At 40.1% G+C, this 12915-nt stretch overlaps 1 protein-coding gene across 4 annotated transcripts in view; it reads right to left on the bottom strand.

Annotated features, from left to right (window-relative positions):
* Positions 1-12915, bottom strand: part of TRPC4AP (transient receptor potential cation channel subfamily C member 4 associated protein) — an 88075-nt gene that overhangs the window by 61714 nt on the left and 13446 nt on the right. For 3 of the 4 annotated variants that reach the window (XM_025400171.1, XM_025400172.1, XM_025400175.1), the window contains exons 2-3: positions 11268-11396; positions 2742-2858 (exon numbers count right to left, since the gene is read on the bottom strand). In XM_025400171.1, the coding sequence (XP_025255956.1) occupies positions 2742-2858; positions 11268-11396 (246 nt within the window). The remainder of the gene's footprint in view (positions 1-2741; positions 2859-11267; positions 11397-12915) is intronic. The other variant, XM_025400173.1, reaches the window with a different exon arrangement.

Below are 12915 nucleotides of genomic sequence, written 5' to 3'. Positions count from 1 at the left end.
TATCTAGGGCAGAAAAGTCAGATCCGAACCCTTCACTCATTACACCAAAACAAATTTCAAATGGTGCAAACATTTAAACATATACAGTTAAAAACTGTAAAATATTAGAAGGAAATAGGTATGTAAGTTTAAATCCAACAGTGGGAAAGGTATGAACCAAAACTCTGAAGCCATTAAAGACTGATCAATCTGACAATCTAAAAATTAAACATATCTAATTTAAAAATAACGTCAAAATTTAATTCTCAAAATAGGAAAAAAACCACAAATGACAAAGGGCTTTAAAAAATCAAAAGCACTTACAAATCAGTAAGAAAAAGGACAAATAAATAGAAAAAGGTGCAAAACAGACAACTGGCAGAAAAGAAACTACTTATAAACACAAGAAAAAATATCCAATCTCAGTCATAGAATGAATTTTAAAAACTGCAGAGAATTTATAAAGAACTCTTACAACATAATATTCAAAAGAGATATATCTCAACTAAGAAACTGAAAGAGGAGACAGTAATTTCTCCAAGGAAGATACACAAATGACAAACTCAAGAAAAGATGGTCATCACTGGCCATCAGGGAAATGCAAATCAAGACCACAATGAGGTGTCCCTTCACACTCACTAGAATGGCTATAATCATTACAGGGCCGGAGCAGGGGCTCATGGCTGTAATCCCAGCACTCTGGGAGGCCAAGGCTGGGGGACTATTTGAGCCCCGGAGTTTGAGACCAGTCTGGGCAACAAAACAAGACCCCATCTCAGTATTTTTTTTTTTAATTTTAAAACACTTTCAAAATGACAGATAATAACAAGTGTTGTCAATGATATAGAAAACCTGAAACCCTCAGACATTGCTGGTGGCAATGTAAAATGGTAGGGCCTCTGGGAAAACATTCTGGCAATTCCTCATCCAATTAAACATAGAGTTACCCCATATGACACAGCAACTCTATTCCTAGGTATGTATATGCCCAAGAGAAATGAAAATATGTCCACAAAGAACCTGCACAAGAATGTTTATAGCACTGTTACTCATAATAGCAAAAAGACGGAGGCAATCCAAATGCCTCTCAACAAATAAGAAATGTAGCATACTCTCACAATGAAACATCATTTGGCCATAAAAATGCGTACTGATACATGCTACAATACGGATGAACCTAGAAATCATTACGCTAAATGAAAAGAAGCCAGTCACAAAAGATCACATATTATATAACTGAATTTATACAAAATGCCCACAACAGAGAAATCTATAAAGACAAAAAGTATACTAGTGTGGAGAGAGGGGGAGGAGGTGGCAGAGGTAGGGCAGTGCTAGATAAAACACATGGAGTTTCTTTTTTGGGGTAATGAAAATGCTCTAAAGTTGACAGTGGTGATGGCTGCACGTATCTGCAAATATACTAAGAACCACTGAATTGTGTACTTTAAATGGGTGAAATGTATGGTATGTGAACCATATCTTAATAAAGCTGGTTAAAAAAACTGGAAAAATACCATTTTTTCTCACATCTGCTTAGTAAATACTTAAAATACACTGTTTGCTGAAGGGGGCTTCTGGGTACTGGTAATGTTCTATTTCCTAATTTGGGTGGTAGTGCAAAAGTGAATTTATTTTGTGGTAATTATCGGTGTACTTTTCTGTATGAAGGTTATACTTCAGTAACAACATCCATAAAAATACACACATAAACACAATATGTTGGTGATGGTATGGGTAAACAGACACTCATACTTCGTTACTGGGGATATAAACTGACAAAACTTCTTAGGTAGGTAAACTTCAGATTTATACACAATAAAAAACATATGTTCTTGTTCCAAAGGTATATACTCACATGTGTACAAAAATATGTATAAGATCTTTACTGCAACCTTGTCTGTAAGAGAAACGGTGTGGAAAAATTATAAATGCCAATCAACTGGGGCCTGGGTAAATATATTACGGCACAATCACACCAGGGAACACTAGCCATTTAATCTTTTTTTTTTTTGAGAGAGAGTCTTGCTCTGTCACCCAGGCTAGAGTGCAGTGGTATGATCTTGGCTCACGGCAACCTCAGCCTCCTGGCTTCAAGCAATTCTCCTGCCTCAGCCTCCCGAGTAGCTGGGATTACAAGCGCCCGCCACCACGCCCAGCTAATTTTTGTAGTTTTAGTAGAGACAGGGTTTCACCATCTTGGCCAGGTTGGTCTCGAACTCCTGACCTCATGATCCACCCGCCTTGGCCTCACAAAGTGCTGGGATTACAGGCGTAAGCCACCATGCCTGGGCTAAAAATTTTAATTAAAAAAAAAAAAGAGACAGAAGAAAGAAGGTACAGGATAGTGTAACCGTGTATATGGTATATCACTCTATGTGGGGAGAAAATAAACTAAGGTGGAGGTGGAGGAATATTTACACACATACACACACACACACACCCACACACCCACAACAGAACAGCTTTGGCAGAACACACAAGAAACTACTGATCACAACTGGTTCTGAGGAGGGGACACTGGGAAATTGAGAGATGTACTTTTCACTTTGTATTTTTTTAAAAAGGCAGACGCCAATTTAAATAAATGAATTATTCTAAAGCAAAAGAACGCTGCTTCAACATGTAAATGCCACTAAGCTTCTAAAAGTTAAAATCTGAAATGTTACAAATTCTGAAATCTTTCTTATCTCCCATTTCAAAAGTTAAATTCTCAAACCATTAAGTGGTAGTAACAGTAGTAATAATAAATAGCTACTTACATCAACACCTCCAAACAAGTCAAAAATATAAGTATTTGGATAAGTGGTTTCTTGGGTAAGTTTCCTCTCTTCAGTAACAAATGCCATAGCCTCCATGGAGAGAAGAGGAGAAATTTCCTAGTTTTTTTTAAAAAAAGTACATACAGACATTGTATTAGTAACCAACACAGGCCAGACACTAAAGCATCAGTTCGTGCTCTAGTACCAACTTGAATTCCCATGAACACAAAGACAGTCCCCAATGAACCATACTTCCTAGTATTCAGGCCCCTGTAAAGCCCTTTCTCACACTGAATCTGCGCTGGTATGACATACCTCAACTAACAGAATGTGGTAGAAGTGACACTAGGCCACTTTCAGCGTAAGCCTTAAGAAAGCCTGGTAGGCCAGGTGCCGGGCTCACACCTGTAATCCCAGCACTTTGGGAGGCTAAGGTGGGTGGATTACTTGAGGTCAGGAGTTTGAGATCAGTCTGGCCAACATGGCAAAACCCCATCTCTACTAAATATACAAAAATTAGCCAGGCGTGGTGTTACACACCTGTAATCCCAGCTACTCGGGAATCTGAGGCATAAGAATCACTTGAGCCAGGGAGGCAGAGGTTGCAGTGAGTCAAGACAGAATCACTGCACTCCAGCCTGGGCAACAGAGGGAGACTGTCTCAAAAAAAAAAAAAGAAAAGAAAAAAAAAAAAGCCTGACAGACTTGGCTCTTGTCATCCTGGAACCCAAACATCATGCTATGGGAACAACACAGACAACTGGGGAGGCCATGAGGATAAGAACTGAGGCCACGACCAATATCCTTAGCTGATCTCCAGCTGACAGGCAGCACCAACCTGCCAGGGATGTGAGAGAGACCACTTTGGACATTCCAGATATCTCAGTACCACCCTACCCAACAGCACATGAAGCAGAAGAGCCACTCAATCAACCAAGAATTGTTGAGAGATAAATGATGCTTGCTACTTTCGGCTGCTAAGTTTCGGGGTGACTAGTTCTGTAGCAATAACCAAGTCACTGCTCAAACGTCATCTCCTGCAGGAAGTCTTCCTGATTTCCCCCAACCAGAAGCATGCTCTTCAGACCCCCCAAACAATCTACAACTCATTTGTAACATTTAGCACTTTTACTTTGCACCTATTTACAAACCTATGTTATTTTGTTATTTCTTCCCTAGACTAAATGTTCCTTGAAGACAACACAAACAGATCCCACTTTGTATTCCCCACAGATTCCAAGACACAGTATTTGATATAGTACACATAGGGTAGTAGTTCCCAAACTGAGGGCCACAGAATCCTTTGTTGGAACAAAGCTAAGAGGAAAAAAAATCTTATAAGAAAACCTAAAACATAGTAAGTTTCAAGTAAGTATTTATTGAATGAATAAAGAAATGATGATCACAGCAAAGATATACAAATATTAATTTCTCTCCCCTTTAATTTCACCTCAATCTCACATCTGAGATTCTGCAGGAAGCAAATAATGTGCAATTCTTTGAAAAGCATTTTTAAACAAGTGTAAGAAGCTATAATTATTTCTTTTTTTTTTTTTTTTTTTTGAGACGGAGTCTCACTCTGTCGCCCAGGCTGGGGTGCAGTGGCCAGATCTCAGCTCACTGCGAGCTCTGCCTCCCAGGTTTATGCCATTCTCCTGCCTCAGCCTCCCGAGTAGCTAGGACTACAGGCGCCTGTCACCTCGCCCGGCTAGTTTTTCGTATTTTTTAGTAGAAACGGGGTTTCACTGTGCACCATGTTAGCCAGGATGGTCTCGATCTCCTGACCGCATGATCCGCCCGTCTCGGCCTCCCAAAGTGCTGGGATTACAGGCGTAAGCCACCATGCCCGGCCATATGCCACACTTTCTTAATCCAGCCTGTCACTGATGGGCATTTGGTTTGGTTCCAAGTCTTTGCTATTATGAAAAGTGCCACAATAAACATACGTGTGCATGTGTCTTTATAGCAGCGTGATTTATAATCCTTTGGGCATATACTCAGTAATGGGATGGCTGGGTCAAATGGTATTTCTAGTTCTAGATCCCTGATGAATCGCCACACTGTCTTCCACAATGGTTGAACTAGTTTACAGTCCCACCAACAGCATAAAAGTGTTCATATTGCTCCACATCATATTGCATCCTCTCCAGAACCTGTTGTTTCCTGACTTTTTAATGATCACCATTCTAACTGGTGTGAGATGGTATCTCATTGTGGTTCTGATTTGTATTTCTCTGATAGTCAGTGATGATGAGCATTTTTTCACATGTCTGTTGGCTGCATAAATATCTTCTTTTGAAAAGGGTCTGTTCATATCCTTTGCCCACTTTCTGATGGGGTTGATCTTTTCTTGTATATTTGTTTAAGTTCTTTGTAGATTCTGGATACTAGTTCTTTGTCAGATGAGTAGATTGTAAAAATTTTCTCCCATTCTGGAGGTTGCCCGTTTACTCTGATGGTAGTTTCTTTTGCTGTGCAGAAGCTCTTTAGTTTAATTAGATTCCATTTGTCTGTTTTGGCTTTTGTTGCCATTGCTTTCGGTGTTTTAATCATGAAGTCCTTGCCCATGCCCATGGCCTGAATGGTATTGCCTAGGTTTTCTTCTAGGGTCTTTATGGTTTCATGTCTAACATTTAAGCCTTTAATCCATCTTGAATTAATTTTTTTATAAGGTGTAAGGAAAGGATCCAGTTTCAGCTTTGTACATATGGCTAGCCAGTTTTCCCAGCACCATATATTAAATAGGGAATCCTTTCCCCATTTCTTGTTTTTGTCAGGTTTGTCAAAGATCAGATGGTTGTAGATGTGTGGTATTACTTCTGAGGTCTCTGTTCAGTTCCACTGGTCTATATCTCTGTTTTGGTACCAGTACATGCTGTTTTGGTTACTGTAGCCTTGTAGTATAGTTTGAAGTCAGGTAGCATGATGTCTCCAGCTTTGTTCTTTTTGCTTAGGATTGTCTTGGCAATGCAGGCTCTTTTTTGGTTCCCTATGAAGTTTAAAGTAGTTTTTCCAATTCTGTGAAGAAAGTCATTGGTAGCTTGATGGGGATGGCATTGAATCTATAAATTACCTTGGGCAGTATGGCCATTTTCACAATATTGATTCTTCCTATACATGAGCATGGGATGTTCTTCATTTGTTTGTGTCATCTTTTATTTCGTTAAGCACTGGTCTGCAGTTCTCCTTGAAGAGGTCCTTCACAATCCTTTAAGTTGGATTCCTAGGTATTTTATTCTCTGAAGCAATTGTGAATGGGAGTTCACTCATGATTTGGCTCTTTATCTATTATTGGTATACAGGAATGCTTGTGATTTTTGCACACTGATTTTGTCTCCTGAGACTTTGCTGAAGTTGCTTATCAGCTTAAGGAGATTTTGGGCTGAGACGATGGTGTTTTCTAAATATACAATCATTTCATCTGCAAACAGGGACAATTTGATTTCCTTTTTCTAATTGAATACCCTTTATTTCTTTCTCCTGCCTGATTGCCCTGGCCAGAACTTCCAACACTATGTTGAATAGGAGTGGTGAGAGAGGGCATCCCTGTCTTGTGCCAGTTTTCAACGGGAATGCTTCCAGTTTTTGCCCATTCAGTAATGATATTAGCTGTGGGTCTGTCATAGTTCTTACTGAGATATGTACCATCAATAACTTGTTTATTGAGATATTTTAGCATGAAGGGCTGTTGAACTTTGTCAAAGGCCTTTTCTGCATCTATTGAGATAATCATGTAGTTTTTATCTTTGGTTCTGTTTATATGATTGATTACGTTTATTGATTTGTGTATGTTGAACCAGCTTTGCATCCCAGGGATGAAGCCAACTTGATCATGGTGGATAAGCTTTTTGATGTGCTGCTGGATTTGGTTTGCCAGTATTTTATTGAGAACTTTTGCATCGATGCTCATCAGGGATATTGGTCTAAAATTCATTTTTTGTTGTGTCTCTGCCAGGCTTTGGTATCATGATGATGCTGGACTCATAAAATGAGTTAGAGAGGATTCCCACTTTTTCTATTGATTGGAATAGTTTCAGAAGGAATGGTACCAGCTCCTCTTTGTACCTCTGGTAGAATTTGGTTGTGAATTCATCTGGTCCTGGACTTTTTTTGGTTGGTAGGCTATTAATTATTGCCTCAATTTCAGAGCCTATCATTGGTCTATTCAGGGATTCAACTTCTTCCTGGTTTAGTCTTGGGAGGGTGTATGTGTCCAGGAATTTATCCATTTCTTCTATATTTTCTACTTTATTTGCGTAGAGGTGTTTATAGTATTCTCTGATGGTAGTTTGTATTTCTGTGAGATTGGTGGTAATATCCCCTTTATCATTTTTTATTGCATCTATTTGATTCTTCTCTCTTTTCTTCTTTATTAGTCTTGCTAGCAGTCTATCAATTTTGTTGATCTTTTAAAAAAACCAGCTCCTGGATTCATTGATTTTTTGAAGGGTTTTTTGTGCCTCTATCTCCTTCAGTTCTGCTCTGATCTTAGTTATTTTTTGTCTTCTGCTAACTTTTGAGTTTGTTTGCTCTTGCTTCTCTAGTTTTTAAAATTGTGGTTAGGGTGTCAATTTTACATCTTTCCTGCTTTCTCTTGTAGGCATTTAGTGCTATAAATTTCCCTCTACACACTGCTTTAAATGTGTCCCAGAGATTCTAGTATGTTGTCTTTGTTTTCATTGGTTTCAAAGAATATCTTTATTTCTGCCTTCAATTTGTTACATGCCCAGTAGTCATTCAGGAACAGGTTGTTCAGTTTCCACATAGTTGAATGGTTTTGAGTGAGTTTCTTAATCCTGAGTTCTAGTTTGATTGCACTGTGGTCTGAGAGAGAGTCTGTTATAATTTCTGTTCTTTTAAACATTTGTTGAGGAGTGCTTTACTTCCATCTATGTGGTCAATTTTGGAATAAGTGCGATGTGGTGCTGAGAAGAACGTATATTCTGTTGATTTGGGGTAGAGAGTTCTGTAGATGTCTATTAGGTCCACTTGGTGCAGAGCTGAGTTCAAGTCCTGGATATCCTTGTTAACCCTCTGTCTCCTTGATCTAATGTTGACAGTGGGGTGTTAAAGTCTCCCATTATTATTGTGTGGGAGTCTAAGTCTCTTTGTAGGTCTCTTAAGGACTTGCTTTATGAATTTTGGTGCTCCTGTATTGAGTGCATATGTATTTAGGACAGTTAGCTCTTCTTGTTGAACTGATCCCTTCACCATTAGATAATGGCCTTCTTTGTCTCTTTTGATCTTTGTTGGTTTAAAGTCTGTTTTATCAGAGACTAGGATTGCAACCCTGGCTTTTTTTTGGTTTTCCATTTGCTTGGTAGATTTTCCTCCATCCCTTTATTTTGAGCCTATGTGTGTCTCTGCATGTAAGATGGGTTTCCTGAATACAGCACATAGATGGGTCTTGACTCTTTATCCAATTTGCCAGTCTGTGTATTTTAATTGGAGCATTTAGCTCATTTACATTTAAGGTTACTAGTGTTATGTGTGAATTTGATCCTGTCATTATGACGTTAGCTGCTTATTTTGCTCATTATTTGATGTAATTTCTTCCTAGCATCGATGGTCTTTACAATTCGGCATGATTTTGCAGTGGCTGGTACCAGCTGTTCCTTTCCACGTTTACTGCTTCCTTCAGGAGCTCTTGTAAGGCAGGCCTGGTGGTGACAAAATCTCTCAGCATTTGCTTGTCTGTAAAGGATTTTATTTCTCTTTCACTTGTGAAGCTTAGTTTGACTGGATATGAAATTCTGAGTTGAAAATTCTTTAAGAATGTTGAATATCGGCCCCCACTCTCTTCTGACTTGTAGAGTTTCTGATGAGACATCCGCTGTTAGTCTGATGGGCTTCCCTTTGTGGGTAACCCGATCTTTCTCTTCGGTTGACCTTAAAATTTTTTCCTTCATTTCAACTTTGGTGAATTTGACAATTATGTGTCTTGGAGTTGCTCTTCTCAAGGAGTATCTTTGTGGCGTTCTCTGTATTTCCTGAATTTGAATGTTGGCCTGCCTTGCTAGGTTGGGGAAGTTCTCCTGGATAATATCTTGAAGAGTGTTTTCCAACTTGGTTCCATTCTCCCCGTCACTTTCAGGCACACCAATCAGACACAGATTTAGTCTTTTCACACAGTCCCATATGTCTTGGAGGCTTTGTTAGTTTCTTTTTACTCTTTTTTCTCTAAACTTTTCTTCTTGCTTCATTTCATTCATTTGATCTTCAATCACTGATACCCTTTTTTCCACTTGATCGAATTGGCTACTGAAGCTTGTACATTTGTCACGTAGTTCTTGTGCCACGGTTTTCAGCTCCATCAGCTCATTTAAGGTCTTCTCTATGCTGTTTATTCTAGTTAGCCATTCATCTAATCTTTTTTCAAGGTTTTTAGCTTCTTTGTGATGGGTTTGAACATTCTACTTTAGCTTGGAGAAGTTTGTTATTATCGATCTTCTGAAGACTTCTTCTCTCAATTCGTCAAAGTCATTCTCCATCCAGCTTTGTTCTGTTGCTGGCCAAGAGCTGTGTTCCTTTGGAGGAGAAGAGGCGCTCTGATTTTTAGAATTTTCAGCTTTTCTGCTCTGGTTTCTCCCCATCTTTGTGGTTTTATCTATCTTTGGTCTTTGATGATGGTGACGTACAGATGGGGTTTTGGTGTGGATGTCCTTTCTGTTTGTTAGTTTTCCTTCTAACATTCAGGACCATCAGCTGCAGGTCTGCTGGAGTTTGCTGGAGGTCCACTCCAGACCCCGTTTGCCTGGGTATTATCAGCAGAGGATGCAGAACAGCAAATATTGCAGAATGGCAAATTTTGCTGCCTGATCCTTTCTCTGGAAGCTTCGTCTCAGAGGGGCACCCAGCTGTATGAGATGTCAGTCAGCCCCTACTGGGAGGTGTCTCCCAGTTAGGCTACTCGGGGGTCAGGGACCCACTTGAGGAGGCAGTCTGTCCGTTCTCAGATCTCATATTCCGTGCTGGGAGAACCACTACTCTCTTCAAAGCTGTCAGACAGGGACATTTAAGTCTGCAGAAGTTTCTGCTGCCTTTTGTTCAGTTATGCTCTGTCCCCAGAGGTGGAGTCTACAGAGGCAGGTAGGCCTCCTTGAGCTGCGGTGGGCTTCACCCAGTTCCAGCTTCCTGGCCGCTTTGTTTACCTACTCAAGCCTCAGCAATGATGGACGCCCCTCCCCCAGCCTCACTGCCGCCTTGCAGTTCAATCTGAGATTGCTGAGCTAGCAGTGAGCGAGGTTCCGTGGGCGTGGGACCCTCAGAGCCAGGCACAGGATATAATCTCCTTGTGTGCCGTTTGCTAAGACCATTGGAAAAGCGCAGTATTAGCGTGGGAGTGTCCTGATTTTCTCGGTACCGTCTGTCATGGCTTCCCTTGGCTGGGAAAGGGAATTCCCTGACCTCTTGCACTTCCCAGGTGAGGCAATGCCCCACCCTGCTTCAGCTAACACTCTGTGGACTGCACCCACTGTCCGACAAGCCCCAGTGAGATGAACCCAGTACCTCAGTTGGAAATGCAGAAATCACCATCTTCTGCATTGCTCATGCTGGAAGCCGTAGACTGGAGCTGTTCCTATTCGGCCATCTTGGAACCAGACCCCCAACTTACAGGGGTTTTACCTGCATTAGAGCTGGTGCTCTACATTCAAATTTAGATCCAAACTACCGCTAAAGTTTGATAAAATAACTCCAGCCCTACTGAATCAGAATTTCAGGGGTGGGGCCCAGAATTCTGTTTTAAAAAGCTCTTCAGGTGATTCACAAACACACTCCAGTTTGAGAACAATTACCCTAGCATAATGTCTCTGTGCTCTTTCCACTCATTTCCCAATCATCAAACCTGGGACTTTCAATCTTCTTATGTTAGTAATAATAATCAACAACCACAAGGCCCCTTCCATGAGCCTTCAGCAATATGGAATCTTCTAAACCCTTTTCTACTTTTTTTTTTTTGGAGTCTTGCTCTGTTGCCCAGGCTGGAGTGAAGTGACGCAATCTTGGCTCACTGCAAGCTCCACCTCCCAAGTTCATGCCATTCTCCTGCCTCAGCCTCCCGAGTAGCTGAGACTACAGGTGCCTGCCACCACACACGGCTAATTTTTTTTGTATTTTTAGTCTCGATCTCCTGACTTCATGATCCGCCCGCCTCAGCCTCCCAAAGTACTGGGATTACAGGCGTGAGCCACCTCGCCCAGCCTTCTAAACCGTTTTCAAAAAGAATGTCATCTGAATCGCAGGATAGTGCTGACCTCCCAAAATTAAGGAAGCCCTGCCACAAAATAAACACACATAGAGACCAGAAGGATAACACAGGGAACCTAACGGTGATTATCTTGGGATGATGGGATTATAGGTGATGTTTATTTTCTTCTTTGTACTTTTTCTGAATTTCTCAAATTTTCTATAGCTTACACAGTAAAAAGAGGCTATTTTTAAAAGCCAACAGAAGGGAAAAAAAAGCAGACAGCTTGTGTCACCTAGAGTCCCTGAATACACCCCTCCAAGTTCCTTAAGAGTTACCTTGAGGATGTTTTGGCACTCAGCGAAGTCACTGTGGAGGTGGCTGGTGGCATGCAGCTTGAGGAGCAGCTGAGGAATTCCACTCCACTTGGATTGTTTGTCCCTCTCTGTCAAAAAAGTCTCAGTGAACTGTGAGTTAAAAAAAAAAGAGAAAACATATTATTGTATTATTGATAATAGCTGATATGGCAAAGGAGAGCAGCTGACTTCCAAACCCACCCAGGACAGTTACAAATTTCTCTCTAAGCACTACTATAAAAGGCCTCTGTCTAGAAATCTTCAAAACCTCCCCAACAACCTATTACTATAAGTAGTAAGAAGGAGGGACTGGAAATACTCTTGTACCACTCACAAACAGCACAATATCATTGAGAGTGGACTTAGACTAACAGTAAACATATACTGGAAATTCTAGGGCAACTGCTGAAAGTACTTTTACAAGAAGAATAATTGATATGCTGAGAGATGAAAAATAATGGAACCATATAAACTGCACAGTTAAGCCCATAAAAGGCAGGAAAAGAGGAGAAGATAAACAAATAACAAGTATAATAAAACAAACATGGTATATATTAATCCAACTATATCAATAATCGCTGTAAATATCTATGAATGGTCTAAACAAAGGACAGAGACTACAAGAATGGATTTTAAAAAACCAAGATCCAACAATGTGCTGTCTACAAGAAACTCACTTAAATATACATACAGATACGTTAAAAGTAAGGGGAAAGGCCGAGCACGGTGGCTCACACCTATAATCCCAACACTCTGCGAAGCCAGGGCAGGTGGATCACCTGAAGTCAGGAAGTTTGAGACCAGCCTGGCCAACATGATAAAACCCCGTCTCTACTAAAAATACAAAAATTAGCCGAGTGTGGCGGGAAGTGCCCATAATCCCAGCTGCTCGAGAGGCTGAGGCAGGAGAACTGCTTGAACTCAGGAGGCAGAGGTTGCAGTCAGCCAAGATGACGCCATTGCACTCCAGCTTGGGTGACAGAGCAAGACTCTGTCTCAAAAAATAAAAAAATAAGTGGATGGAGAAAGATAAATCGTGTAAAAAGAAAGATGGAGTAGTTATATTAATTTCAGACAAAGCAGGCTTCATAAAAAAAAATTATCAGAAATAAAGTGGGTCATTTCATAATTTGTCGTTATGACAAATTATTAGGGGTCAATTCACCAAGAATATGACTCCAAAAATGACTCCAAAAATATTAGGGGTCAATTCTCCAAGAAGATACAACAATCCTTAACATATATGCATCTAACAACAGCATGTCAAAATATGAGGCAAAAACTGCCTAAAAGAACCGCCAGACAAAAAAATGACAAATCAACTCTTACAGTTAAAATATTTTAAACTAAAAGAAAACAAAACTTATCAAAATTTGTAGGATGCAGCAAAAGCAGTAATAAGCCAGAAGTTTGTATCACTGAATGCATATATTAGAAAAGAAGAAATATCTATAGTCAATAATCTAAGCTTCTACCTTAGTAAACCAGAGAAAGAAGAGCAGTTTAAGCCTAGAGCAAACAGAAGAAAAAAATAAAAATGAGAGCAGAAATCACTGAAATTGAAAACAGAAAATCAAGAGAGAAAACAAAACCAAATGTTAGTCCTTTAAAAAGATTAACACAATTGATA

Source organism: Theropithecus gelada, chromosome 10 (assembly GCF_003255815.1).
Source record: "Theropithecus gelada isolate Dixy chromosome 10, Tgel_1.0, whole genome shotgun sequence".
Lineage (NCBI taxonomy): Eukaryota > Metazoa > Chordata > Mammalia > Primates > Cercopithecidae > Theropithecus > Theropithecus gelada.
The sequence above is the reverse complement of the archived record's forward strand: the minus strand, read 5'-3'. Positions and strand labels throughout refer to the sequence as shown.